We start from the raw sequence: 26,188 nt of genomic DNA on the forward strand, positions 1-26,188 counted from the left end.
GGGCTTAATCAAAGAAAAATGACAAACGCACTCACACACAGTAAAAAAATGTGCACACCTGTATCCGTCTCGGGGTATACCGATATCCCTCTAAGAACGGTTGGTTTCAAAATCGTCCAATGAAGGACGTTCGTTGGACCAATTTGGACATCGTCCAAATAACCGTTCAACGAACGTCCATCGTTGGACCCGTGTTGAACGATTTTGAAACAATTTTTTGGACTTCTCAGTGGGATTAATGAATTCTATCTGGCAGCCCTGGCTGTTTGTCACAAAGCTGTCAAAGTATCAATCGATTTTTGCTGCCAACGTAACAGCGATAAAACTAAAATCTCCGTTCTGCGAGATATCATCGTCGTAGCATAATATTCGCAGAACCTGTAAACTACGAGATTGCAGTTTTTTGCCATCTGTGTAGCTGGTCATCGCTATCCGCTTTCTGCAGATTGTTTTTCTTCTTTCCGGTATATAAATGGTTTAAAGTTCGTACGCGAAAGTGAAGTGTTTTCCGGTGATTACGAGTTGATATCTTCCAACAGGCACTACTGCCAGTGTATTAGATTTAATTTTCATATCAGCGCTAGGAGAAATGGTAAGAGCCTATCGATTTCTGTTTCCACTAAATTTTCTCCGAGAGGCGGAGGGATGGGTTGGTTGTACGGCTGTTGGCTTGAAGGTGTAAATTTGCCTAACAAGGAGAATTTTACTAACATCAGTTTTTTTTTTCATTTTTCGATGCTTTTTACAGTCATTTGCCGAACGACTAGCCGGGCTGATGGTCCGTCCCGGCCAGGACAACGTACCCCGCGATGATGTCCCGTGGCATCTGAAGTACGGCGGACGCGCCGTGGGGATTGTGGGTGGATTCTGTAAGTGTTTCATCGCTTCTTATGTCACTATTTTCTTTTTTTGTTCCGGTAACGGAAAGGGTCGGTCGGTCGCGAAACATAACATGGAAATTGATTAGAACGAAATTGGGGCTTCACGAAGCACTATTTCTACCAGACGTGTAATGCCAAACGATCGGTACTCGCAAGTGTGTATATGTGGCAACGAAGAAGAAAACAGAGTGGATAATGCCGCGTTGAGATGAATTTTGGACAGTGGTAGTTTTGGGGTCAGAATTCTTTGATAAAGTGAATGATGCCGTGAAGGAGCCGGCATTTTAATCATTTTAATAAGTTACAGTTTCCTAAACGATTGTGAAAGGATTCCGACAATAATGCGGGTTTATGTACAGCGTGCGAAGCTAAACGGGTCATTGTCAAAACGAGCGATAAGAAAAATAGACGGATGCTGTACAGCTACTAGCAACTTTTGATCTTCTGCACAGAGGCAAACATAATTTCTTCTACTTATGTATTGTTGAAAAAATCATTTAATGAAGATCCGTTTTTTTATCAATTGCAGTTTGCCAAATTAAAGCTAATATAGCTCTGTCAAAAAGAAATCGACGCAGCATGTAGCAACATTTTAAGCTTTTGTATGCTTTATTATCTATTCAACTCTATCCCCACATCCATGTGGGTGGATATTGAGAAGAATGATTATGTAATGCAAACTAAATTGAGTACGAGATTGGGTCAGGTCGTTGGGAAATAATACCACGCGTCATGTCAGAATAAAGTCGGAAAAAATCGATTTTTTAAAGAGACGTAATTAAATCTTTGTCGCTACCGTGATGCAGGTTGTGCCAATAATAAAGATCTATAAAAGCATGTCGGAAATATTTGAAAATACGATAATCAACTCTCTTATTATCATTATACACACATTTTTGGCAATATTCAAAATGCTTTGTTTTAACAAATTCGAACCCTTTTTCTTATTGTGTGTTGTTTATAATGTGTTATTGTAGACCGATGCTCAGTCTAAAATGGATTTCTGTTCTTTCATGGTGATGATAAGATAAGACTATAATAACATGTATGAAATTCTCTCGCAATGAAATGTGATTCATTCAGTTTCGCGGGTTTACTCACTGAAATAAGAAAAATTGTTCAATTCACAGGAGAGGAAATTTCAAATTTGGTTCAAAGGTTTGGGATTTTAATAAGAGACATTGAGTAATGCAAATAACTGCTACTTGAACCTGAAAGGGAGTGTATGATTAAACTGGAAAATTTGACCATCTTTGGTTCGACCCAATAGTTGAGCTGCAGGAAATTAATTATCCAGTAGAAGTTTATAAATACTGTCTTTTTCCAAACAGCGCGAATTAAGATACCGTATGGCATCCGGCGGTTGAAAAATTGGAATATAACTTCTTCATAACTTGCGTGTTCCAAATTTTTGTCTGCAGCATATGCTTGTATTGGTCAGAACATAATTTATTTATGCTAAGAGTTAAGGGGCAAACGTAAAAGCGGACGCCAAGTTATTGACGGAAGGGAAAGTAAACAAAGAGAGACTCATTTGCATTTAGGCTCTTTTCACATGAGAGCGGGCCATTTGGCATAATGGACGTTAAGCATAACAGACAATTGGCATTTCTTTTAAGTTTCATTTTTGAAATTCGCGTGTTTGCTCATATTCGCAAGACAAAGCCGTAGCTTGCGGTTGGCCAGGTTTGCCATCGCCAAAGGCGCCAGCCTCAGAGGGGCGCTGAAATCATTATCACTGAAAAAGAAGAGAATGCAAAAAGGATTGCAAAACTTGCGGTTTTTGCTCGAGGAGAAACTGACTCAGGTTCTAATTCCAACTGCAATTTCAACTGACTGATCCCCCATGTGGGGGTCATCACAGTGATACTCTTCCAAAAGAGCTTAATGATTTGTCGTAGTGAGTGGCGTAGCTTTTTTTGGTTTTTCTATAAGAGTGCATAGATCGTCTTTAACAGAACGCTTCGGATTCCTAGGACCCTAGATTAAATGGGCTCTCTATTATTAGGTATACCTATTTTTCAGCATTTTCAGTGCAAGAGTCATCCTCACGATTCTCGGTACAACAGCCGAACAGGCAGACGATTCTTGTCGAAGAAGATGTAATTAAACACCAAAGTTCACCTGATACGAGTTTGAAGGTACACACAATTTTGTCCCATCCAGTGCGATTTCCATTCAAACAGCTTCGCTCAATGAAGCAAAGGGACCTTGAAACATCCAACCCCGTGCTTCTGTAGATCCACGCATCATTTCGAATCGGTGACTCTACCGTCGACCTCAACTCTGTAAGCCGGCATTCAGACGCGGTAGTCCTTCATATAAGCCTTGTCGCTACTAACGTCATTAGCTTGCTTTAGACAGACTGTCATAATTCTGAAATTATGTGGACGACCTTTCGGGATACCCATCACTGTTGAATATGTCTTCACTAGTTCTTTCAAAATCTTTACAATACTTAGCAGATTATCTTTGGTTCGTGTAACCGTTGGTTACATTCTTCATATGTGCCTCCAGCACATATCCCGAAATTCCCACATTTACTGCATTCACCCTATGGGCATTTTAAAATGAGATCTCGTATTTACCAAACCACATCCAATCCTAGGCAGCCGATAAAAACAGCCCGTCGTGAGTGACATTCGTCTGGTATACACGATCCAGATACAGGGTTGCCAAAATTAAATCTGTATTTTTATCCTAAAAATCTTTTCATCTGTGTTTACTCTTCGAAAAATCTGTGTCGATATCTGTATCGAATCAGTTGAGTCGTTTAGCCTTTTGCTGGATTATCTATCGAAGATATTAATTCCTGTTGTTTAAATCAGTCAAGCAAGGACCTGTTTACATTTTCGTAAAAAACACTACAAATCGTTCTGATATTTTACATCCAGAAACTTGAACTTTACCGATGTGCAAAATGGAAATATAATTTTCTTCTTCATTTAATGACTATTGTTGATATATAATGTTATATACATTAAGTCAACCAATGTAGCTGTCATATTTTCGGACAAAGAATTAAGACTTAACAAAGTCACAGAGCGTTTCTGGAAGTAGGCTTCAGCCAGTCGTTTGCTGGGTGCTAACCTGAGTGTACTACAAACCTTTACCTTTCAGAATGAGCGACCACTCTCGAATGTGTAGATATATTTTGATTAGGCTGTGCACGCAGACGAAGTAGACATAAATAATGACTTACTATGAGCCGTGTGAAGCAATGTTTGTAAACACGGCTCACAGTAAGTCATTTTTAAGTCGACTTCGTCAGCGTGCATAGCCTAATATAGAGGGCTAAGCTAAGAGAGACAAAGAGGAAGTATTACTGAAACTGTAAAAAATATTTCTAAAAATAGTTTTTGTAACATCATTTCTCAAAATTCTGTATATCTGTACATACACGCAAAAATCTGTATATCTGCACATACAGATTCTTGGTCTGAAAATGGCTGAAAAATCTGTATAAATACAGATTATTCTGTATTTTTGGTAACCCTGTCCAGATATATACACTCAAGCTCGTATGCATAGAACCACCTAGTTGGCGTGTTTGAATTTGATGGGTGAGCTTAGCCCATAAATTTCCCTAATTTGACATCTACATCCAGCGATGCCAGATTTACAGACATGTCTGTATTTTACAGACTTTTGATGTCTCCTACAGACGTAGCCAGAGATCTACAGACTTTTAAAATGGTAATAGTGTTTAGTAAAATTGCACTAGAATAACTATTTTCGAATACGAGTGATTCCTTTACAATAGAATTCTACTTTCAATCTATTTTTAAAGTAAAAGTTTAGCGTAATTACAATTTACACAACCATCTACAGACTTTTACAGACATTTTAGTTATTTTTCTACAGACATTTCAAAAAAACATGTGGCATCGCTGTCTACATCAGTCAATAGATGGATCCACCATGAAAAGGGTTACGAAATCGGAAACAAACCATACGTCAAACTTCGGGCTAGTTCGGAGTTTGGGTTTCCACCAACTTCACTAGTGAGCTTGGCATATTAACAAGATTACTTCTTTCCGTCGGTGTCCATCCCAGAGAATGGACGTGCGCGTCGCGTTGAACTTAAGTAATTGTAAAGTGTTGGAAATTACAGCAAAGTGTGTGAAATTGTTAAATTAGAACAGAGCAAGTTAGTTAAAAGACAAGTTAAAAAGTAGAAACACCACATTACAGCTAAACGACAAGTTAAGAACGGTAACAGTACGGTTAGTTATATTGGTCTATGTAAAATGATAATAATTCTAAATTAAATTAATTCGTTTAGAGGATAAAATTGTAAAACAAAACCTAGCAACGCTATAGGACAAGTTAAAAAGCTACACATAAAGGAAAAGGTAAATATCTTGGTTAAAATTGTTAAAAGATAGGATATATAAAATCAAGTGACGTCACAAATGTACTAATCCTGTTGTACAGGTCCGTCAAACGGGCCTTTTTTCCTACGTATGATCCGATTTCGGATCAAGGTTCTAGTCTATTTCCTTCAATAGGACCCGTACGGCTCGTAAACTACGAGGTGTTGAAGGTTCAACCTAGCCGCACCAGCCACGTGTCGCTATGTTATCACACAGATCAATGCACGGACGGAAATTTACAGACCGGAAGATAGCCCAATACAAAAAGGGACTTCTCACCGGTTGGCTGAGCCGAACGACGATCAGCAACGGCCAATGTTTCGAAGGCCTATTCTGCGGAACCATCTACACCAGCAGGTTTTGCAGAAACCAGAACTACAACCACGATGATTGTCTGCTGCAAACAGACTCCAAGCAACGCCGCTGCAAACCCCGGGGTTCTACGATAGACAACGAACGAAAATCCAGCATTAGCAAAACCGCAAGTACAAACGTGTCGTCACCAATTAGAGCCTCCAAATTATATTTTTTTGTAAAGTTTAGCTTTAGAATATACGTTTAGTTTTAAGAATTTCACACCTTCTTTTGCATACAATCCGGGTTTATAAAGAAACCAGCAGGCCTCGCTCTGGAAGGGTTAGTTGGGGAAGATCGAATCTTGTGGCTTTTGAGCAGCCCTATGGTAGGAAAACGGTTTCATTTCCCTCGTCACGTAACCCATCAATTGACAGGTGAGAGGTCTACCTGTACGGTTCTCCCACAGGTGAGTGGAATGCAAACTCTGCTGACAAACGACCCTGCTGATCCACCATCCCCTCTGCACGTAACAAAACAAGATGTCCGAGTTACATTCGAAAGAAGCTCTAATGTGGTTCAACCGAGTTCAATCAATGTTCTTGAACGGGAAGTCGGAATCGGGTCTTTTCAAGAACGTTTATTAGTTCCCGGGCCTCAACCTCGGCGCAACGTGAAAATTTAAAGAATACGAAGGCAAAGACAGAAATTACGGAAGATATAATAAATTTAAGGACAAGCCAAAAGATAGTAAAGCAAATATGTGGTTATTCCGGGGGTACGCAAGGGAAGACATTCTTAACGGTTTTTAACCGAAACTGTTTTGTTACGTCAGCAAAACTTTTTACGTGATTATCTATAAATGAGCAAACATCCGACTGCATTGTAACATTACTTTGACCCTCCCAATTCACAAAAGAACTTGGCGTAATTGAACTGAAACACCTGCTTCTCGTTGTGTCAGTGGGATGCTACATCTTACCTTTATCTGAAGTCTTCCGGGGATTCATATTCGCCGCGGCATATTCGCCAATGCCGTTCTGATCACCGCCTTAGGAGAGCGGAGCCATTTCCACGTACATACGAAATCATTGTTCGTAAGTTGAACTAAAAAGAATGACAAAGTCAACACTAAAGGGGTGTAAAAGGCCAGAAGCTCACACTACGGCGCTGTCTATGGAATACGTTGTAGTATAGTATAGATTTTACAGGTTTTATTGATGCAGCGCACTAAAAGTGTGATCCACCAGACATATGTTTCGTTTTGGTTATTATTATGATCGCCAATGAGTTTTAATTTTTCATACAGCACGTCAATAATTAAAATTACCCTTATTATCCTTCTTTATATCATGAGCTGTTCTTTCGAATTATAAACCGTTCGATCCAAACGACAGCCAACTTTATCATTTCTGGATATAGCCAAATTTTCCAAACGATGATTTATTGAATGCATTTTCATATATTGAATCAACGGTTGTTACACTGCTGCGAATCCAGTGTAATGCAAAGCCGCTGAGGATCGGTCGGATGAGGTGGCCGCCGACCCGCCGTCGGAACCGGTGGCCCCTTGCAAGCAAACCCGTGATCCACTCGTTGGCCTGGATTACTTAAACATAGAATTAGTTTAAGTCCGACGGAGCGACAGCGATTTCGGACAGCACGCGACTTGAAGCGATGTGGCCTAACCACAATAGGCATAAATGTGGGGGCGGGCCATTTGGCGTAAAGTCATTTGCCAAAATGAACATATGGCATAACGGTTATTTGGCATAATTTTGAGAATTGATCACACTTAAGGTCGTTTGGTATAATGAACAGTTGGCATAATTTATTTATTTATCTATTTATTTATTTATTTATTTGGGTTTTAATCTACTCTACTGGTCATTCGCCCATGAGATAAAAAAAATAAATATACAAGACGTAAGGATTCTTGGTGCGGGCTGGTCGTGATTAGGCGCAGTGGGTCGCGGGGGACCTCCCCACAGCTCCTGGGTGTGTGGCGGGGGTCCCGCGCTCGCTTGTTCATGCTTTGTTTATATTCGGTCGAACAGATTGGCGTCCTTCAAGAATAGGATGAGTGCTGGGTCGTTGGACAGGATAACTCGTATTGACCCGGTTATGTCGTTCTATTGCCGTAGGTCATCCAGCTCCCGGCAGTTGCAGAGCAGGTGCTCGACGGTGAGCCGGGTGTTACAGGAAGCGCATTCTGGTGGAGGTACGTTGGACACGATGTGGGCATGGGTCACACGGGTGTGCCCCACACGGAGTCGGGAAAGTATTTTCTGTTCTCTTTGGCTGCCTCGATCGGTCCAGATGTCAGTTGAGTCCTTGACCTTTTGAGTATGGCCTCGGGATCTTCTCCAGTGGTTGGTGAATCCGTGCTTTAGACTCGTGTTAAATTCCCTTAATATGTCCACTGTTGGGGTATCGGCTGAGAGACGGGTTCGGGCTCGTCTGCCGGAGAGAGCTAAACGATCGGCGTCTGTGTTGCCCCTGATACCGCTGTGGCCCGGGACCCAGCAGATTGTGACCAGTGGGTCTCGAGGAATCTCGATGGCCTGAACAAAGGGGTGCTTGGAGTTTCCGCTTTCGACGTCTCTCAAGACCGAGAGCGAGTCGGTGAATATGACCGTCGGTGTGTCGGAGGTTCTTTTGGCCATAGCCACTGCAATGGCGGTCGCATCCGCTGAGAATATTGAGCAGGAGCCGGGTAAGCGGAAGAAGAGCCCGCTCCCCAAGCCACTAATTCCCGCGCCTACTCCGTCAGCCTTGGAGCCATCGGTGAAGATTTGGTTGTGCCGTGCGTACCTTCGGTGTATTAGTTGTCGGTACTTTATCATTATACTGCTCGGGTGGTCGCCAACCTTTATTATACGAGTAACGCTGTCGTCAACATTTGGTCCGGAGTCGTACCAGGCCCGTGGTCTCACTCGGTGCAGCCGGGCGATGGGTGGGAGGGGGTTGCCGGTGAATTCATGATGTATGTTGCTTGCGATGGTAAACAGGAGGCATTCGTCGCCGGATGTCTTCCCAAGGAAACTAAGTGCACGTTTGAGAGCCACCCGGGCTACTTCCCAGAGGCAGAGTAGTACTCCGGCCTCCACACAGGCTGCTTCGGCAGGGGTACTCGGTAATAGCCCGGAAGCTAACCGCACCGCTCCGTGGTATAGGGGCCCGAGGATGTTGGAGAGTCCGTCCAGGTTTCGGCATGTCATTTCGATCCTGTAAAATATTCTACTATGTATTAGGGATCTTGCGACGTACAGTGCTGCTCGGCGGTTGTTCTTAGGGTGGTGGGAGCAGATCGTGCGGACAAGCCGCTTTCTGCTCTGGCATGTGGATCCTGGTACTGATCCTTGCGGCACTCCGTTGGTCTCGCGGAACTCGTCGGATAGTGTGCCGCCTATGCAGACCCGGAAGCGGCGGTTGGATAGATAGTTTTGAATGAACACACCGAGATTTCCCTGTATGCCCCATCGCTTTAATTCTTGTAGTACGCCCTTGCGCCAGACGATGTTGTAGGCTTTTGCCACGTCGAGAATGGCGATGTCGGCGTAGAGGTTTTGTAAAATTAAAATTGACTGTACCCAAATCGTTTCCCAAAATTGCCCCAAAACACATATGGTTCTTAGAAGGAGGTAAAAAGAGGTGCACTCACCTTAATGATGTTGGCCGTCGTCATCATGTGACCCCGGGAATTGCTTGAGAGCTGCCTATTCCAGACCACCGTCACTGGTTTATTTCTCCTAAGCAAATTAGTCATTCCTCACAAATACACAGCGCTCTTCCGCGACTAGATGGCTCGTCGACACAACATGTTCGATCCGACAAATTTCACAATGACCGCTCTGTTACCGCAAATGAATCTGCTGCTTTGCCGTTGCATTAGAAGTGGCGGTTGTTTTCCCCCCGTTTTCCACCAGCGCTGTGGTTGCTTTCCCGGGCAGTCTGAACAATTGAGGTCTGTAATGCTGTCTTCTTTTTGCAGATCCGGATCCGCTGTACAGGTTTCGATCGCCTTGTTCGGAAACTTGATCTCGTACTCGGTGGACCAAACCGGCTAACCTCAGGATTTGGTCAGCCGCACCGGACTCTGGCTGTTGCGATCGAACCGAAGTGTCGTGGTGATTGTTGCTACTACGAGTGTTGCCGACCTGGGAAGAGCCGGACTGCACGGACTTTCCTCTCGGGACCGGGCCGACGTCGCCGAGGGATGATTATTGGATGCTCCCGAATAGTTGTTGCTGTTTTTATCTTGATTTTACTGGCGAACTCGTTGGAACATAGCATCCGCACGGCAGCGTGGTTTGCTCTTATATTCACTGCCGGCGTTGACCCTTGCGGCACTATTTTATACTCACGCCTCGTGACGATGGGGATGTTTTATTTATCTCCTGCCTATGATAGTACGGATGCGAGAGTGGTGTCTTCGGTGTTAACGGTATCGTAGGTGTTCCCGGCGACTGCTGACAACTCTACGGGCCTCCTTTTAAACCGTCCGTAGGATCAGCCCCCGTTTGCCCGTACTCGCACGCTTTTGATTGAACGCTAACCTCTCTACTGATTTTTTTCCACGTTTTCTTCCTTTTTTCTACCTTTTTGACGTTTTAGCCTACGTCCGGTTTTTGTTGCCAGACAAATTTGTTTTTGTCAAGCGAGTGTTTTACTTGCACACCTTCTTCTGTCGGGTATGCCGTGCACGCTTATCATAATTACCTCAATGAACCATAATTTAATTTTATAATTTTATTCAATATGCACATTATCTTAACCATTATGTGCAAACATAACAGTTTTCAGATCTGGCTTTGTCCAATATTTCACCGAGGGAGCCTAGGTGAGCTCCAGTACCGAGTCCCTTCCGGAAGGCAAATTAGCGTTGGTCGAGAAGTTTATGGTCTTCCAGCCACGTGGTCAATCGTCGGTTAACCATCCTCTCCAGGATCTGCGATGTGCATGATAGCAGGCTGATTGGTCTGAAGTCACTAGGGGTACTTTTTGGGGGCACTTTTTGGGGATGGGGACCACATGAGCCAGTTTCCATTCCTTTGGGAAGGACCCTCCTTCCCAAATTGTGTTGAATGATTCTTGGAGGGCCATTTTACCTCCGTGGGGAGATGTCGAAGCATCGGATAGCCCACCCTGTCGGGGTCGTCGGACTTCCCTCGTGCAGTACTGAGGGCGGCGGCGAGTTCAGATCCCGCGAAGGGTTAATTGTAGATGGCTGTGAAGTCTGGCGTGAAGGTAGTAGGTGCGGCTTGGAGTTTTCTTATTCGTTGGGCGAATGCTGCTGGTAGGGCTTCGTCGGCGGATAACGATTTGAAATGGCATCCTATCCTGTCCGCGATTTCTCCAGGGTCTGTGATGGTGATATCATTGACTACTAGGGAGTAGCCGTTTTGTCGGCGTTTTCCGCTGAGCGCGTTGACCCGTCTACGTAGTTGGGGAGTCCGGATGAATTTCGTCCACGAAGTTGTTGCAGCTTGTTTCCTTCGCCGCTTGGATTGTTTTCCTTGCGGCGTTCCTGAACGTCCTAAAGCGCTTTTGGGTCACGGAGCGGGTGATTGGGTGTTGTTTTTTGTAGGGTGCGGAGTGCTTTCCGGCGCGCTTTGATGGCGTCGGCAACTTCCGGATTCCACCAGTGTACCACACCGAGTGCACCGCTGGTTCGGGGGATACTTTCTGCAGCTGCGTTGACAATTATTTCCGAGAGTTCAGTCGGCGTGTACGTGCGATCTCGGTCAAGTTGGGATTGTATAGATGCATCCTTGGCGTCCCAATCGGCGTTGTCGTACAGCCAGCGTCTGCACCTGGTGGTTTTTGGTGGGGGGTGGTTGGTGTGTAGTTCGATGGGGAAGTGGTCGCTCCCAGCCGTGTCGTTGACCATGTACCAGCCACATATTCCTGCGATGGAGCTAGAAGCAAAGGTGATGTCGATGGCAGAGGCGGTGTTATTGCGGATGAACGTAGGGCTGCCGTCATTAAGTATCACGGCATCGACTTTTTGATGAGTTGGACGATCTCGTTGCCTCGGTGGCAGCACTTGTCCGACTGGTGGGCATTGAAGTCTCCCAGGATGACGAATGGGCAGGGATCAGGCTGATTAGTTGATTTTTTATATTGGTGACCCCCTGTACGAGGTAGATGCATACGACGGAGCAGCTGATATGGGTCGACATTCTCCTGGCGACCGCGATCAGTTCAATGTTGAGCGAGATGAGTGGGAGCTCTAGTGATATGGAAGAGCCCACTTTATTCTATACTCTGAACCGTATTCGAAATATTAAATATTAGACTGACGGTCCGCGCGCCATCATTCTAGAACACACGCAAATATGCGAAAGGCACACAGTTATAAAATAGAATACACGCGAAGTTACATACATGTTAGCATACGCGATCGAACACGTTAACGTACAAATGCTCGAGCCCTTCGCGATGATACACGCGATCGCGAAGTCTCTACGCCCGCACATATCTGAACCGTCCCATGAATATCACATTCAGAATAACGGCCCGCTGCAATTGGCCTAAAGCAGTGTTTTAGTGGGCGCCATTGCCTGTCTCGTCTGCAATTGTAGTGTGTGATTCTGACGGGGAGCCCTTCCGAGAACATAGCTCTACAGCTCCTGTAGGACAATTCTCGAAAAAAAAGTCAAGTCAACATACAATCGAAATATATAATGAAAGGATACACTCTAAAAAATACAATTAATAACTTTATAACTACATATACCTATGCCAAACGACCATTATACTAAATTACTGTTTTCCGTAACATACAATTATGTATACGAAAAGACCTTCAGAAGTAGCACGGTCCAAAATTATGCCGAATTAACTGACTTCTCCCACAGTCTTAAATTATGTGTTTCCCTGTAGTTGAAAAATGGCAGATAACCTCCAGTATGATCACTTCTTAAAATTATGCCAAACGCCCGTTATGTCAAATGATCCTCACTATACGCAAAAATAGAAATTATGCCAATGTCTGGGCTGCGTACTAAAAATTGAGCATCGGATTCTCGGTTCGCGCGATCATTCAGGAACACACGCGAGTATACGACTGGTTACAAAATCGAATTTATATTCGCGAGGTCGCATACGTGCTGGCACAGCCGACAAACACGTGAACGTACAAACGCTTGAGTCCGTCACGATCATCCACGCATGCCTACACCCGCGATCTCGCAAACTTGATAATACCACGGAATATAGTAAACTTTTTACCACTTATAAATTGGCATAACTTAATCACAAAATACATATATTTTAAATTAAATCCTACGGAGAAACATATTATATTTATTTCTGAAGTAGTGCTGTTCAATGCACGTTTTCATCGCATTCTGCAGCGCAATTATCCGTGAGGACATCAATTCATTAGCCCTACCCCAACCCATATGCTGATCCTCTCCCATGGCGTTTTTGTGATCTGCATGGACCCCTCCTATCATCGGCCTTGAACTGACTTGCGCTCTCATCGCCCACCAAACGCCGAAAAATGAACTCCATTTTTGCACAATTGCTACTGAAACTTACACAATGCATATTGTTTACACATTTAATTAATTTCGCCCAAATTATTAATAAAAAAACACCCAAGGAAAAAAAAAAAGGTTGCAGCAACATGAAAGTGATGCGATTTGATTCAGTACACCCTTTAATTTATATATTTTCCGATTTGCAGAATTCCCAAACGTTGATTCTAATTAATTGAATTTTGAAAAAAATCAATATTTCAGTAGTATTCTTAAAACCTCGCAATAATCGACAATTCTTCATTTCATTTCAGTCGCCGTCCTGTTCGGACTATACAACTGCATCGGTATTCTGCTCGGCGATGTCGGGTGTCTTGTCGGAGGCATCCTGGAAATACTGGCTGGTTTCGTGGTACTGGCCATAGAGGCACCGTTTTGCTTCATTTTCATCGATTATGTTCAGCAGGTGGCAGAAAAAGCTGATCAGCGGCCGTACTGGAATCGAGCCGCTCTTTACTGCATGTAAAACAAAAAGTTTATGTACATTTACCATGATCATGTAAATACAAATCCGTTTATTTGTAGTATTGCTCTTCCACCGGTCATCCTGTGCTTGGGGTTGGGAAGTTTATTCGGCTGCGGTCTCATCTTCGTCACCGGAATGATCTACGGTATGATGGCGCTCGGCAAGAAGTAAGTTTTTTTGTTTTTCTCTGGTTTAATCTACCAATAATGACTAATGGTTGTGCTCTAACCATGTTATAATGAGAGTGTTTGTGATTCGTATGAAACTGACGTTGGGCTGCTAACAATGTTCACGAACCACTTCAATCATCTTCTAACAATCTAATTTTTACTCTCACTTCACGCTAACATACACATTAATTGTTCATCACAATTTCACAAAATGTGCCTTCCGGACTCATCCGCGCTTATCGCCATGCAGGGGTACTCGCGAGGACATGGCAGCAATGGCATCACCAAATGCAATGTCGCCGGTACAAGGTGTAATCACAACCGATCAGCAAGCTGTACTGACAACCTTGATGGAGGATCCCGATGTATGGCGTCCAACATAAATCAGTCGCTAGACTAACCCAATACTAACCATTAGAAGCATCGCTTTGCGATATTGCTCGAAATTTCGATTCTCACGACAAACCAAAACTACTCAAACACTACAACTACATTACCTTTCGCTCTAGTCCTACCCACACTCACCGAACTTTGTGACAACAACTTGGAACGTAAAAAAAACGAGAGCGCAAAAAAAACACAACCAAACACGTAACAATGTAGGATTCAACTAAACCACCTAGTCACGCACGAAAAGAACAGGTTTTTGAACCACAATCATGCACAATGATTGTGATATGAGGACGTAACACACGGGTGGACACGAACGATACGAAACCACACACAATGTGCCGCCGGGTAGTGGGAGACTTAATCGGAACGACTAACTCGACGGCACGAGCATACAAATTGAGACACACTAGAATACATCTCCTTACTCTTGTTAAGCCAATAATTAAAGTGAAAGAAAAATACCAAAACCATGCAAACATTGAAAATAAATTTGGTAACGTAAATTAACTGTAAAGATAGTATAATTAGTAAGAAATTGAGACGATTGCGAGAAGGCGCAGTATGAGATGTGCTAGCGCACAAATCAGTAATATTAATGTTGTTGCGTGCCGTTAAGTTGAATACAAAAGGATAACCCTATAGAAAATACACTCACTATACTTCTCAGACATACATATAAGAAAATGACATAACCAGATTGACTGAACACTCTCACACTCAAATCCATACCACATACACTCTCATAAGCTACAAAGACTCGGAACATAATTAGCAATGAGAATTTAGCAAGACAAGTTTTACTCGAACTGCCTGTTAGGACTAAAACATGTAGGTGTATCGTCGTTTTAAAGCTTTTTGAATGTAGTGTGTCGGAAGTAGTTTAGCGTTTTTTAAAGCATGTTTTTTGGTTTTTTTATTGATTCACGCTTTATTTGTTCACCCAACCGAATCGAAGTTAACATTAACCTGATGCGGTTGCTGTTCTAGCAACATGGCTTTTCGTACGTTTCGACGGAAAAGATTTACCTAATATAGCATGGATGATCACATTCATCATAAAGATTGTATAACATTCCCCCGAAAACCATTCCTCCTAAGAAAAAATGCCGAAGCTTTTCCCCCAGAAATACATATTCCAGAAAGTACTAATTCCCAGAAAACTGATTCCTAAAAAGTACCAAAGCCCAGAAAACTTTCACCCAGAAAGAACCAGAACACAGAAAACTTCCGCAGAAAGTACCAAAAGCCAGAAAATTATTTTGCCGAAGAATTTTTTCTTCTATTGTCTCAATAAACAATTAAAAAAGATGGAAAGATCTACGGGTGATGATTATATCACAGACTAGACTAGTCTGTGATTATATGTTAAATGAAAGCTTTCAATTCCTATTTTATAGAAAAAATATTATAAATGGTTTTGAACCAATTTTTGCATTAAAAACCGCTTGCTCCGAATGTAGCAACAGTGGCGCAATTGCTAATTGCGGCTCCTATTGATGCAAAACCCATTGATTACCTTTGGAGCATGCAACTCTAGATACATATGCCCCACTATAGCTGCAAGGAGCTCAAAAATCAAAGAAAACTCACTATTTCAGTTGATTTTTGTAGCAAATTTCTATGATAAAACTTGTGTTGCCTTGCGAGTTTAGTGCGAACTAGACAGCAAAAAATAATTAACGGCATTTGGCATTTTAATCAAACGTTTAGCCTACTACTGCAACTATTGTTGCATATTCAACAATCGTCGTCTTTCGACATTTGCGGCATCGCACCGCGGAAATATTCTAAAACTCTAACACATTTGAGTTGCAAAGACATGTAATATAACCTGGAGATCTAGAAACATAAAAAGAGTACCATTAGGTTAAATACCTACTAGAATATCTCAAACCTCTTTCGCATTGCTTGTTATTGACGATTAATGATTGAGCACAAAGTTTTGGCTGGCTAGAGCTAAAAACTATTCTTTTTTGATTTCTTGGTACAATGGCAAGCGACGTAGGATTTTGCGAAATGGTGCACTTGTTAATGAAAAAGCGCTGTAAAATTCATTAAAATCGACGCAAATTAAAAAAAAACTATGTCAAGAAAATCTAAAATCCGACGTACGTTGTGCAGATAGGAGTTCGAATGTTTTTCCTATTTTAGCCAACTTTTTGCTCCAACTATTCCATGTGCTGGAAAGAATGAATCAACCCCTATGTTTGCGAAAACAGGTCAGACGAGTGGATAACAAGTTTCATTCCGAGGGCTATTTGGCATACATATTCAAAGAGCTGCTCATGTTTAAAAGAAGGAGTCAACTCCTATGTTCGAATAAACCGGGCATACGAGTTGATCACAGGTCATGCTACATAAATTGCCATTCACGGGTCAATCGAAACATTGAGCATTGAACGGTTCTTGCCCTTAGTACACATGCTCCTTCCAAAAAAAATCAGAATCCAACTACAAAAAAAGCTCTAAACTGATGAAAACCATAGCAGCTAACAACAATATTACAAGTAATCCGTCGATTGTATTGACAGATTTCGGAACCGATGAGATAAACGCTATCGCAAGGATTGTTCCCAATTCTGTGCGATATGGTTGCTTTTTCCACCTAACGAAAAATTGGTGGAAACGGATCCAAAAATTGGGATTTATTTGAAAAGCGTGCGAAAGCAGATCTCTTTCAGACAAACCCAGGCTTTGGACTTTTTGAAGCCTCAAGATGTGCTTGAAGACTTGGGTATTGTTCGTGCTTTAGCTCCGGATCAAATGGCCCCGTACTTCGATTTCATCGAAAAAAAAACGTTTTGGGGAAGCGAAGGGTTGGAAAACACTGAGCAATGCCACAGGCCAGATTTTCCCCTGAATTATGGACCATGCGATACAACACCCTCAATGACATACCCAGAACCTCAAACGCAATGGAAGGGTATCACAACAAATGAAATGCACTCTTAAAAGGTACCAGTGTGTGTGTGTTAACCATCCTATCTCCCTCTATCTGGTAGTGATTTACAGAAAAAAGATGTTTGCATGTATTTAAATATATTCATGCAAATAACTTGGTTCATGGATTTAGATACGTGTTAGTTCAATTGACTTTCCGATGAACCATTTCGTGTACAGCGCCAGACATGTTCCGAGGTAATCGTTCCATCAACCAGCCCCGCCTTAATGTAATGTTTGTATCAATTGGATTTTAACATTACATTACAGTAATACTTTCGATTCCTTTCCGGAAGGAAGAATCGACGCGTATTTAGTGTATTTAAATATATATAAATATGTATGTATTATTAATGATAAAATTCACCTTCTCAAAATATCTTCCATACCTAACCTTCCGGCGAATGCGCCGATTTGTATAACATTAGGGACCATCCATAAATGACGTAGCATTATATGGGGAAGGGGGAGTTTTGTATTTTGTGATGATGTGTGACGACAGGGGGGTAGGGGATCATGTCATGCTACGTAGCTTTTTAAAGGGGAATAGGGGTTGACCTGATGTCACGACAACCTTACCTATTTGATCTAACTAACATCGTCTTTTTTTATTTTTCTACGGGGACAAGGAAGGAGGGTTACCGTCAAGCTACGTAATTAGCAGGGGAGTATTTAGATGTTTGTGACGAAATGCTACGATGGGGGAGCTAAAAAAAAGCTACGTCATTTATGGATGATCCCTTAGTAGTAGACATTTAGAAACTTATTCTTTTCAGCTTTGTTGAATCGAATATTGTGTAGTAAGTGTCTCACTCTCTCTTATAAAACTCAATTACCGCTGCTCATCTCTGTCGGCATTTCGACGCCCTCGGTCGACCATCTCATAGAAGAGATTTCTTTCATCGAATCCTCAATTTCAGTCGGAACTCGTATATGAGACGCTTAAGGGATTCTACAAGCTCGAATATCAACTGCCTGATAATAATATATAATGTAAATAATTTTATAAAAAATTCCTAATGCTATAATCAACTAAGTGCAGAAGCTAATGATGTGGCCATCAAGAATACGTCAGACAACCTTAATTGACCTCCATCGACACCAGTTTGGCCTTACCAAGCCGTAACATGAGTGGCGTTGTGAGAGCTGTCGAATAGGAGTACAGTTTGAAACAACATCTGATGTTGTTCCAAATGTAGGGGAAAGTGAGGCAATATGAGCACCCTAAGGTTGAAGGCAAATATATCTGTAGCAAAACATATAAATAATCCCAAATTGCCCTCTATTGGTAGAATACAACATATTCTTCACATGCAGTTATTAAACGTGCTGAAGAAAATTCAAAATCTTTGAAAATAATCGTTGATTGTAATGATCGATTTTTTGGATTGGTAAAAACTGTGTGGAGCAATATTAAGGGGCAATATGATCATGTCGCAAAAAATGCATTTTATCATAAAATTTAAAAATTATTTCACTTATACTTAATAAGAATCATATTGTCCATTGATCTAGTGACATTTAGTTGGCAATGAAATTCATCTTATAGTTTTTTAACAGTATTTTCGGAACTGTGAGATATAAATGTCCATTTTGTTTTAATAATAACTTTGCAAGTAATTTTCTCGAGCAAAATATTATTTATCGTTCGCATTAACTTCAGGTATAAAACGTTTACATAGGGATAACTTTTCGGGATTTAATGCATAAACTCATATGAGATTTGCGTGGTGCTCGTTTTGCCCCATACTATAGCGCCATTTTCGCAGATTTTTTGGGGAAACTATAAAGTCTTGTTAAATTATTTTCATGTTTGAAATAGCTAGATAGACGTTAAATAATACGAAGATGCATGCATTTTTCAATTACCGCGCACATACGTCATGCGAATGCTTATTTCATATAACTTGAATCTTATAACATTTTCAGTTCTTTGACATCACGTGAGATTTTTGTATTTTTTGTTATTTAAGATTTGTTTTACGTCGTAATTGAATCATCTAATAGTCATTGACGGAGCATTCTTGCGAACAAAAAAGTCGAAAAATTTTCATAGATTCTTTGAAAACGGGATTGCTGAAGTCGCCCCACATGGCGATATTGCCTCACTTTCTCCTATATGATCGAGACACTATGTCTTGGATCCGCCATCAAGCCTAGTTTGCATACCGTACAAAACTAGACTCACTGTTCTCCGTTCACCCACAAATGCACTCTTAAAAGGTGCCAGTGACCCTAAATTTTATGTGGTTATGAAAGCATTCAAAGAGGAAGAGCAGTCCACATCGGCGGAATATATGCGATATCTGCAAGGGAGATACGATAAACCGGCGTCGCTGCAAAAAAAACATGCAGGAGAGACAAAAGAAGATTTAATTGTCGACCAGGAAGATGGTACAACATTAACAGATACCATTTTATCAATAGCTCTTACATTACAAAACCAAACCTGAATATTAATACTGATAAATAAGTCATCTTCAGTTAAAATACCTCAATTTCTGGGAAATGGTTTTTTCTGGGGTATGAACTTCTGGGTATATGTTCATTCTGGGTAACGGTTTTCTGGGCAAAATTCTTTCTGGGAAAAGGTTTTCTGGTAATTGGTACTTTAGACGGAATGGTATTCTGGAGAATGGTTCTTTCTGGGGAAAGAACTTCGGTGTTTTAGTTTCTGGGGAGTTTCGGGGAGAAGTCGTAAAACCCACCATAAGGGTTGATATAGTGGGCATTGCTCTGAACATCCAGCAGTATCGGAATTTTAAATTAAGGATAGTTCATATTCCTCATGTTATAAAAATAGAATATTCAAAGTACATACTGCACAAGATAATATGCGATCATGGGTAGCGTACAACATTATAAGAAAAATAGGATCTCGCCAAATTGTTCGCTAAGGTTATTGTAGAGTGTTGCCACAAATCGAGGACGGTTGTCTGTCGATTCACATCCAATCTGGAAATGATGTGAATATTACACCAGACATGCTTGATTGATGCCTTTTGGCACAGCCGGGTCAGCAGCTAGTGGTTTTAGGAATAGGAATCAATATGATGGCTCAAATGGCACGTTCCTCGTGTATAGTCTGTCTTGCCTAAAGCTCTTTACCGCATTGTGTAAAAAAAACTTTAGTATGTCTCTGAGTTTTAGGCGTCCAAATACGATGTCGTCTATGTAAGGACGACCGATAACTCGAAATCGCAATTGCAAAGCAGTTACAAAGATCACATGAAAATGACTTAGCACACTGACTAGTTGCCATGTAATAATTGAGTTTGCAGTGGCTGGTTAAAGCCCTGGTCAGCATGTCACAGTGGAGTTTCGAAAAATGTAGATTTTCCGAAATCACACAGCACGGTTGTTCTGGAAACGCTTTTATGTGACGACGCGTTTCTAGATTTCTTTAAAAATTGCGGTGCTCGGACGAAACCCAGGATCGTATTTGTTCTATTATGTAACTTCCAACAATTGAGAGAGTGGGTTCAAAACCCAAGAACAAGTCAATCGCTGCACCTGCCCTGGCCAATTCGTCAGTCCGTTCGTTTTTCAGTAATAACGGAATGTTTAGGCTCCCAGACAAGATAGATAGTGTTGACAATGCTTAGTTCTTCGTTTTAGGTTCGGCACGCGAGCACTAGCGTGAACCGTGATTTGTCTGAGCTAAGGGCCTTGATTGCAACCTGACTATAGGAGCACAAGTTTATAAAAAACCTCTGTTGAAGGGGCCTATTGTACCCCGCACATAATCGCGAAGATTTCTGCTTGGAATACAGTACAGTAGGTAGATACCTAGCGAGTAAGTACCACTCAGTACATCCCATCAGAACTGTACCTACTCGTTTTCCTACCACCCTCAGGAACCAAGAGTCAAACAAGCAACGCCCTGCTCACAACCAGATGTCTTGTTGCAAGCAGAACCTACAGAGAATGCTTCACACTTCCCTCCATATCGTGGAATGTAATCGGGTCTTTCTCAGCCTGCAAAGTTATAATACCGATGAGTATCAATAGAAATCATCAATCCCTAGGTGTCCTAAACCACAACCCAATAGCTTCGGAACCGATAGACCCTACATCCGCTCGGCTCGAAATCCAAGTTACAAAAACCATAGAGCTCTTGATTAATTCACCGAATGTATCGGACTTAGATTAGACTTAGATCGTTGATCAATCTATCGCCAGAGACTTTCGTTATTCAATGGAATATCCGTGGACTTCGGTCTCATCGTAATGAACTACAAATTCTACTCGCAACACATAGGCCGACCGTAGCAAGCCTTCAGTAAACGAACGCTGAAGAGAACTAACTTAGAGAAAACTACATCGGGATGGAGTACAAACTTATGGTCGGGGCGTGCTCAACTCGCGGTAGACAAGGTGCAGGGCAGTTAAGGACGGAATTCCATTCGAGAAACCCAACTTGCAAACCAGAATCCAAGCAGATGCTGTCCGAATGCATGTACCAATAAATATGACAGTTGTATCTATCGATCTACCACCTAGAGAGAGAAATGCTACCAAAAAACCAAATAGCCTGATACAAGAACTATCACAACCGGTCCTTCTGATGGATGACGTAAATGCCCACCACCCAGCATGGGGTAGCGAACCGACTGCATCGAATAACGAAGCACACCGAAGGGGTAACAAGATCCTAGAAACTGTGATAAACCATGACATGATAATATTGAACAATGGATCCCACACAAGAATCGATCCTGTCACCGAAAGCACACGGGCACTCGACGTCTCAATCTGTTCAACATCGATTGCCAATAGGTTTAACTAGAAAACTATACCGGACTGCGCCGAAAGCGACCATTTTCCGATCCCAATTGACTCCCCAGGATGCAATGAACCTAGACAACGAAAGCGATGCAGTTATGACAAAGCAACTGTTCGAGGAGACAATTAGCCGCAGACCAAACTTTTACAGTGGAGTAGTTCACACGTGGAATTATAGTGGTTGCTGAAGCAAGCATACCCAGAACCGGTGGTAAACCTGGCCTAAAACAGTAACATGGTAGTCTGCTGGGGCAGAACAAGCAGTAAAAGCTCGAAGAAAATGGTTACGTGTACTTCGCCGAATCGAGGATGGCGACCCCAGAAAAGAGAGCACTCTGCAACGCTTCCAAGAAACTTGCTCAGTGTGTTGCAAGGCTATCCGTGAGGCTAAATAGAAAAACTGGGATGAATTAGTCCAAAGTTTTAACCCTAGCACACCCACCACGCAAGTGTGGAGCCGCATCGACCAACTGCAAGGAGGCAAACGAAGCAATACGATTACTTTGAATTTATCGATTGGTACGACCAGCAACGGACGTGAAACAGCCGAGGCATTTGTTAACGAGTACAGAAGTAAATCAGCTGACACTAGCTAATCAGCCACGGGGTCGGAAGAGACTGAAAAAGGATTTAAACCACTACTTTATTAAGAGATAGATTAGATTTTTTGAGTAAGCAAGAAGGGAAAGAAATAGAGGACACTAGACGTCACGCAAAGGAGTCGAACATAGCGCAAAGTGGTACAGTACTCATGGAAAATCTTACTCCAAGCAATAAACTGTCGACAAACTTCAAGAGAACAAAGTACACTGTTGTAGATCGAACGGGTCCTCTAGCTGCAGTGGAAGATCGAGATTCTGGGAAGACCTACGAAACGAACGTGGCTCATATGCAGAAAATTCATAATGGTACTTCATCGCCACTACAGGATGGATCTTATAACTCAGATGAATCGGGTTTATCAGTAAAACAAAACTCAATCTTACGAAGAGTTCTTTGCGGGATATACAAATGAGGAGTGTGAAGACACCATGTCTGGTTTCGGGACATAAGAAAATTGACTGAATTCCCAGAAAAGAGTAGAAATGTTTCTAATTTATTTTCACTATAAAAATTCTAGAAGAAGGGAAATGTGCTATCCACAGTACTACAAGAATAGTAGGCTATGGATTATACACATAAAATTAGACAGAACTGTACATCTGAAAGAGTAGACGTATTTCATTACTCGTGCATTATTCCGAATCTGTCGAGAAATTAAGGAATTGGTTCCTGTTCAGGAGTACCACACCCTGTACAACACTGTAACGTTACACTGTACTGCCGTGATACGCCTAAGGCCGATGACATGCTTACGCGATTTGCGATGCGGTAGCGGTAAGCGAGGCGAATGCGTTTGATCTATCTCTTTGGTGTGTGCATATAGAACGCGTAATACTGTCATGGTAAAAGCGGGGCGAACGCGGCAAAACACTATGTAAAGTGCTCAAACGCGTCCGCAAACGCTTCGCTTTCCGCTTCAGCTTGTCATCGGCCTAACAGTCCCACCTGCATAGGAAACCCATAGCAAATGGGACTGTTATGCGGATCACGGCAGCGTACTAAAAACGAATATGTAAAGCTGATGCAACAATTTGGACTCCTCGTCAGCTAGCTGTGGAACCTCAGAATTAAACTCGTGCAGAAAAGATTTGTTTGACTCGCACTGAGAGACCTCCCCTGGAACTACCACCGTACCCGGATAGTTGTGGTACGAACGGTCTTGACTCACGGGAGCGACGCAGGAAAACTCAAAACTACTGACCAACGATACTTTCCTTGCTGGATTTTTGCGCCTCGCAACCATGCCTACGCTCTACTGGCCTACTTCAGTCTAGATTTTACCGAAAGACATTTGGACCGATAACAGCATGCATTTGAACCTTCTCCGCAGTCGAACATATGTTTAGTTTTGATGAACTATCGCATAACTTTGCACAGAAAGTGTCGCAAGCCTCAATTTTATAATTTTATATCTTGACAATTATTCTTTAAGACGTGTCTGTATGTATGTCGCAATATTTATAAAATTATCGGTTCTGTCACTTGTTTATCTTTATATCTGGAGGGAAACAAATGTTTTCGAAAAAATGAGTTTTCTAGCTGCATGCAGTATTCGTTTATATAATTTATGCTTCTTCTAACTTAGATTGCAACGTTCAAAGCAGGAACAATATGAGTGCATTTACTTACGTTCTCTCTAATCTCATCACAGAGCGTCATTCGCGGAAATGCGAGCGGCGGCGGCAGCGGCAACAGCGGCATCGTCCGCTGAACAGGGTCGGAGCGGAAGCAGCGGAGCGACAAACCTAGCCCAGCCAGGTGGTATCTCGAACAGCAAACTAAATTCGACCCTGGTGAACAATGTGCAACCGATCGCGTACAGTATGCCTCCACCTTACGATAGTGTAGCATAAGAAAAGATCCTTTCGTAGCCTGGCAAAAGCGCTAACCTCCTACCACCCTTCCATTTCCGGCGCGTCTGATGAACCCTCCAAAAACTGATGAAATAAAAAGAAAGTTGCATATTATATAAATTATAATGTCCTCCGTTGAATTAGTTCCGTTTTTGTTTATTTTATGTTAACACGTGCTCATTGGTCTCTGCGGGAAATTACGGCAAAGCTGCACTTATTATCTTAATAGTTGCAAACCGTGTCGTTCGTTAGCGGAACTTACTGATAGCCTAATTATTGATGATTGTATTACGCTAGACTGTGTATTAGTGAAAGATACAAACTTGCTGTACATTTTCACGCATTTTGTGTAAATTTTAGTATACATACTTGGTTTCAAAACTTTAAACATTGGCCCGATTCAAGGAACGGATAGATTAAAGGACTTACTATAAAAGTAATCAGCTATCGATCGTCAAACTGTGAGATATATCAAATTTAGTTAGCCGAACTCTATTTATTACTTGACTTGACCTCCAGTGCATCGAGGAAAGACGATTATTTTTTTGAATGTTTGTTAGTCAATAGTTTTCCGCAATAAGCAAAAAAATCGGAGCGAATGTACAGTGGTTACATATTTTAGTGTGCGAGTAGTAGTAAATTATGACAATCTCGTCATAAGTATCAAATATATTCTACATTATAATTAAGACTGGCAGTGAAAAAGATTAAGTAAACCTTTTGGATTAAAAGCTGTATAGCTTGGTTTTTATTGTTTTTTTTTTCTCATACGAACATTCCTAAATTACTTTGTCTGAATTTTGTGAGATTGTCATCTGTCTTTGAAATAGTGAAACAATTCGAGTATAGGTTGATTTATAAGATTTCCCTTAAAAGTAAATTTTCTACATAATTACATACTGTTTTGTTGTATTGTGAGGCTACATATCAATGCGTTTTATTTTTTCGCACTTTCACGAGAAATAGAAGTCCCAAATAATGAAAATATCGTTCTTATTTTGTCCAGAAGCTATTTGCTCATTCGAGACACATAAAGAGCATGAGTGTTGTCCTACGATACTTGAAACAAGACACCATCGATGAAAAAACAGGCCAATCAACACATCAATTCAAAACTAGAATAACTGGAAACACGAAATATGAACCAGCAACCCATTGGTGCGGATTTCATTTAACAAGCAGCCACCACAAACCGAAACGTGGGCCAATTCGTGTTTTGTTGCATTCAGACGCATCGAGAAAAGACACACGTCATAAGCAGAAGCTCCGGTTGTAGAGGCGTAAGCTACAAATATACGCACGATAGGTAAGAAAGACCGGGTAACGTGTCTTGTAGAGTTGTTTGAAAGCAAAACGATAAACAAAAAGCAAAGAGAAAATGTCTAAAACGAATGTAAAGCTATAATAGGAATCATTAAAAGCTATTAAAGTATATACATGTGTGTAAAAGTTCAATAAGTGAAGCAAACAAAGAAATAGAATGATGCAAAGGCAGAATAAATCATTATGTAAAGATATTATATTTACATAATATATTTATTGTGTATATGAAATGATAATAAACAAGATAACAGACATTGAACCCACGAGAAGATCGTAGTTATATCACTAAGAATATCATAAATCGGATTCTCACTGAGAATTTCTCAGAACCCCAACGACACCCACGCTGAGCAGCTGTATCTTGACGACATCCGTTTTGTATATTGGGGTTTTTCCTTATTGTATTTTTATTTACCGGTGTTCAATGATTGCACCTGTTTTTTTTGTAGAAAGGTTTAAAAAGCTTCAAAAATCTGGCCTGTAGTGTATTGGCACTGTGTGGGACTCACGTTCGTGCCTAACCACTAAAAACAATCCTTACTTTTCACGCCCTTCTT

At 41.6% G+C, this 26,188-nt stretch overlaps 1 protein-coding gene and 1 long non-coding RNA gene across 4 annotated transcripts; both read left to right on the forward strand.

The window, feature by feature from the left end:
* Positions 1–313: 313 nt before the first annotated feature.
* On the forward strand, positions 314–25,900 carry LOC131693777 (calcium channel flower). 3 transcript variants are annotated; one of them, XR_009306327.1, is made up of 6 exons: positions 314–592; positions 749–869; positions 13,353–13,560; positions 13,624–13,731; positions 13,985–14,955; positions 24,107–24,246. XR_009306327.1 is itself a non-coding variant. In XM_058981900.1 (6 exons), exons 1-6 carry the CDS (start codon positions 590–592, stop codon positions 24,164–24,166), a joined length of 615 nt encoding a protein of 204 aa, XP_058837883.1. In that variant the 5' UTR covers positions 314–589; the 3' UTR covers positions 24,167–24,311. The 3 variants fall into 3 exon arrangements, 2 of the variants coding, with proteins under 2 accessions (XP_058837883.1, XP_058837882.1); XM_058981900.1 differs by having other exon boundaries at positions 13,985–14,099; positions 24,107–24,311; XM_058981899.1 differs by lacking the exon at positions 13,985–14,955 and having other exon boundaries at positions 24,107–25,900.
* Positions 4,234–7,344, forward strand: LOC131693778 (uncharacterized). Its single transcript, XR_009306328.1, has 3 exons — positions 4,234–5,107; positions 5,167–5,236; positions 5,319–7,344. It is a non-coding gene; the product is annotated as an uncharacterized LOC131693778 (long non-coding RNA).
* Positions 25,901–26,188: the final 288 nt, after the last annotated feature.

This window comes from Topomyia yanbarensis, chromosome 3 (assembly GCF_030247195.1).
Source record: "Topomyia yanbarensis strain Yona2022 chromosome 3, ASM3024719v1, whole genome shotgun sequence".
Classification (NCBI taxonomy): Eukaryota; Metazoa; Arthropoda; class Insecta; order Diptera; family Culicidae; genus Topomyia; species Topomyia yanbarensis.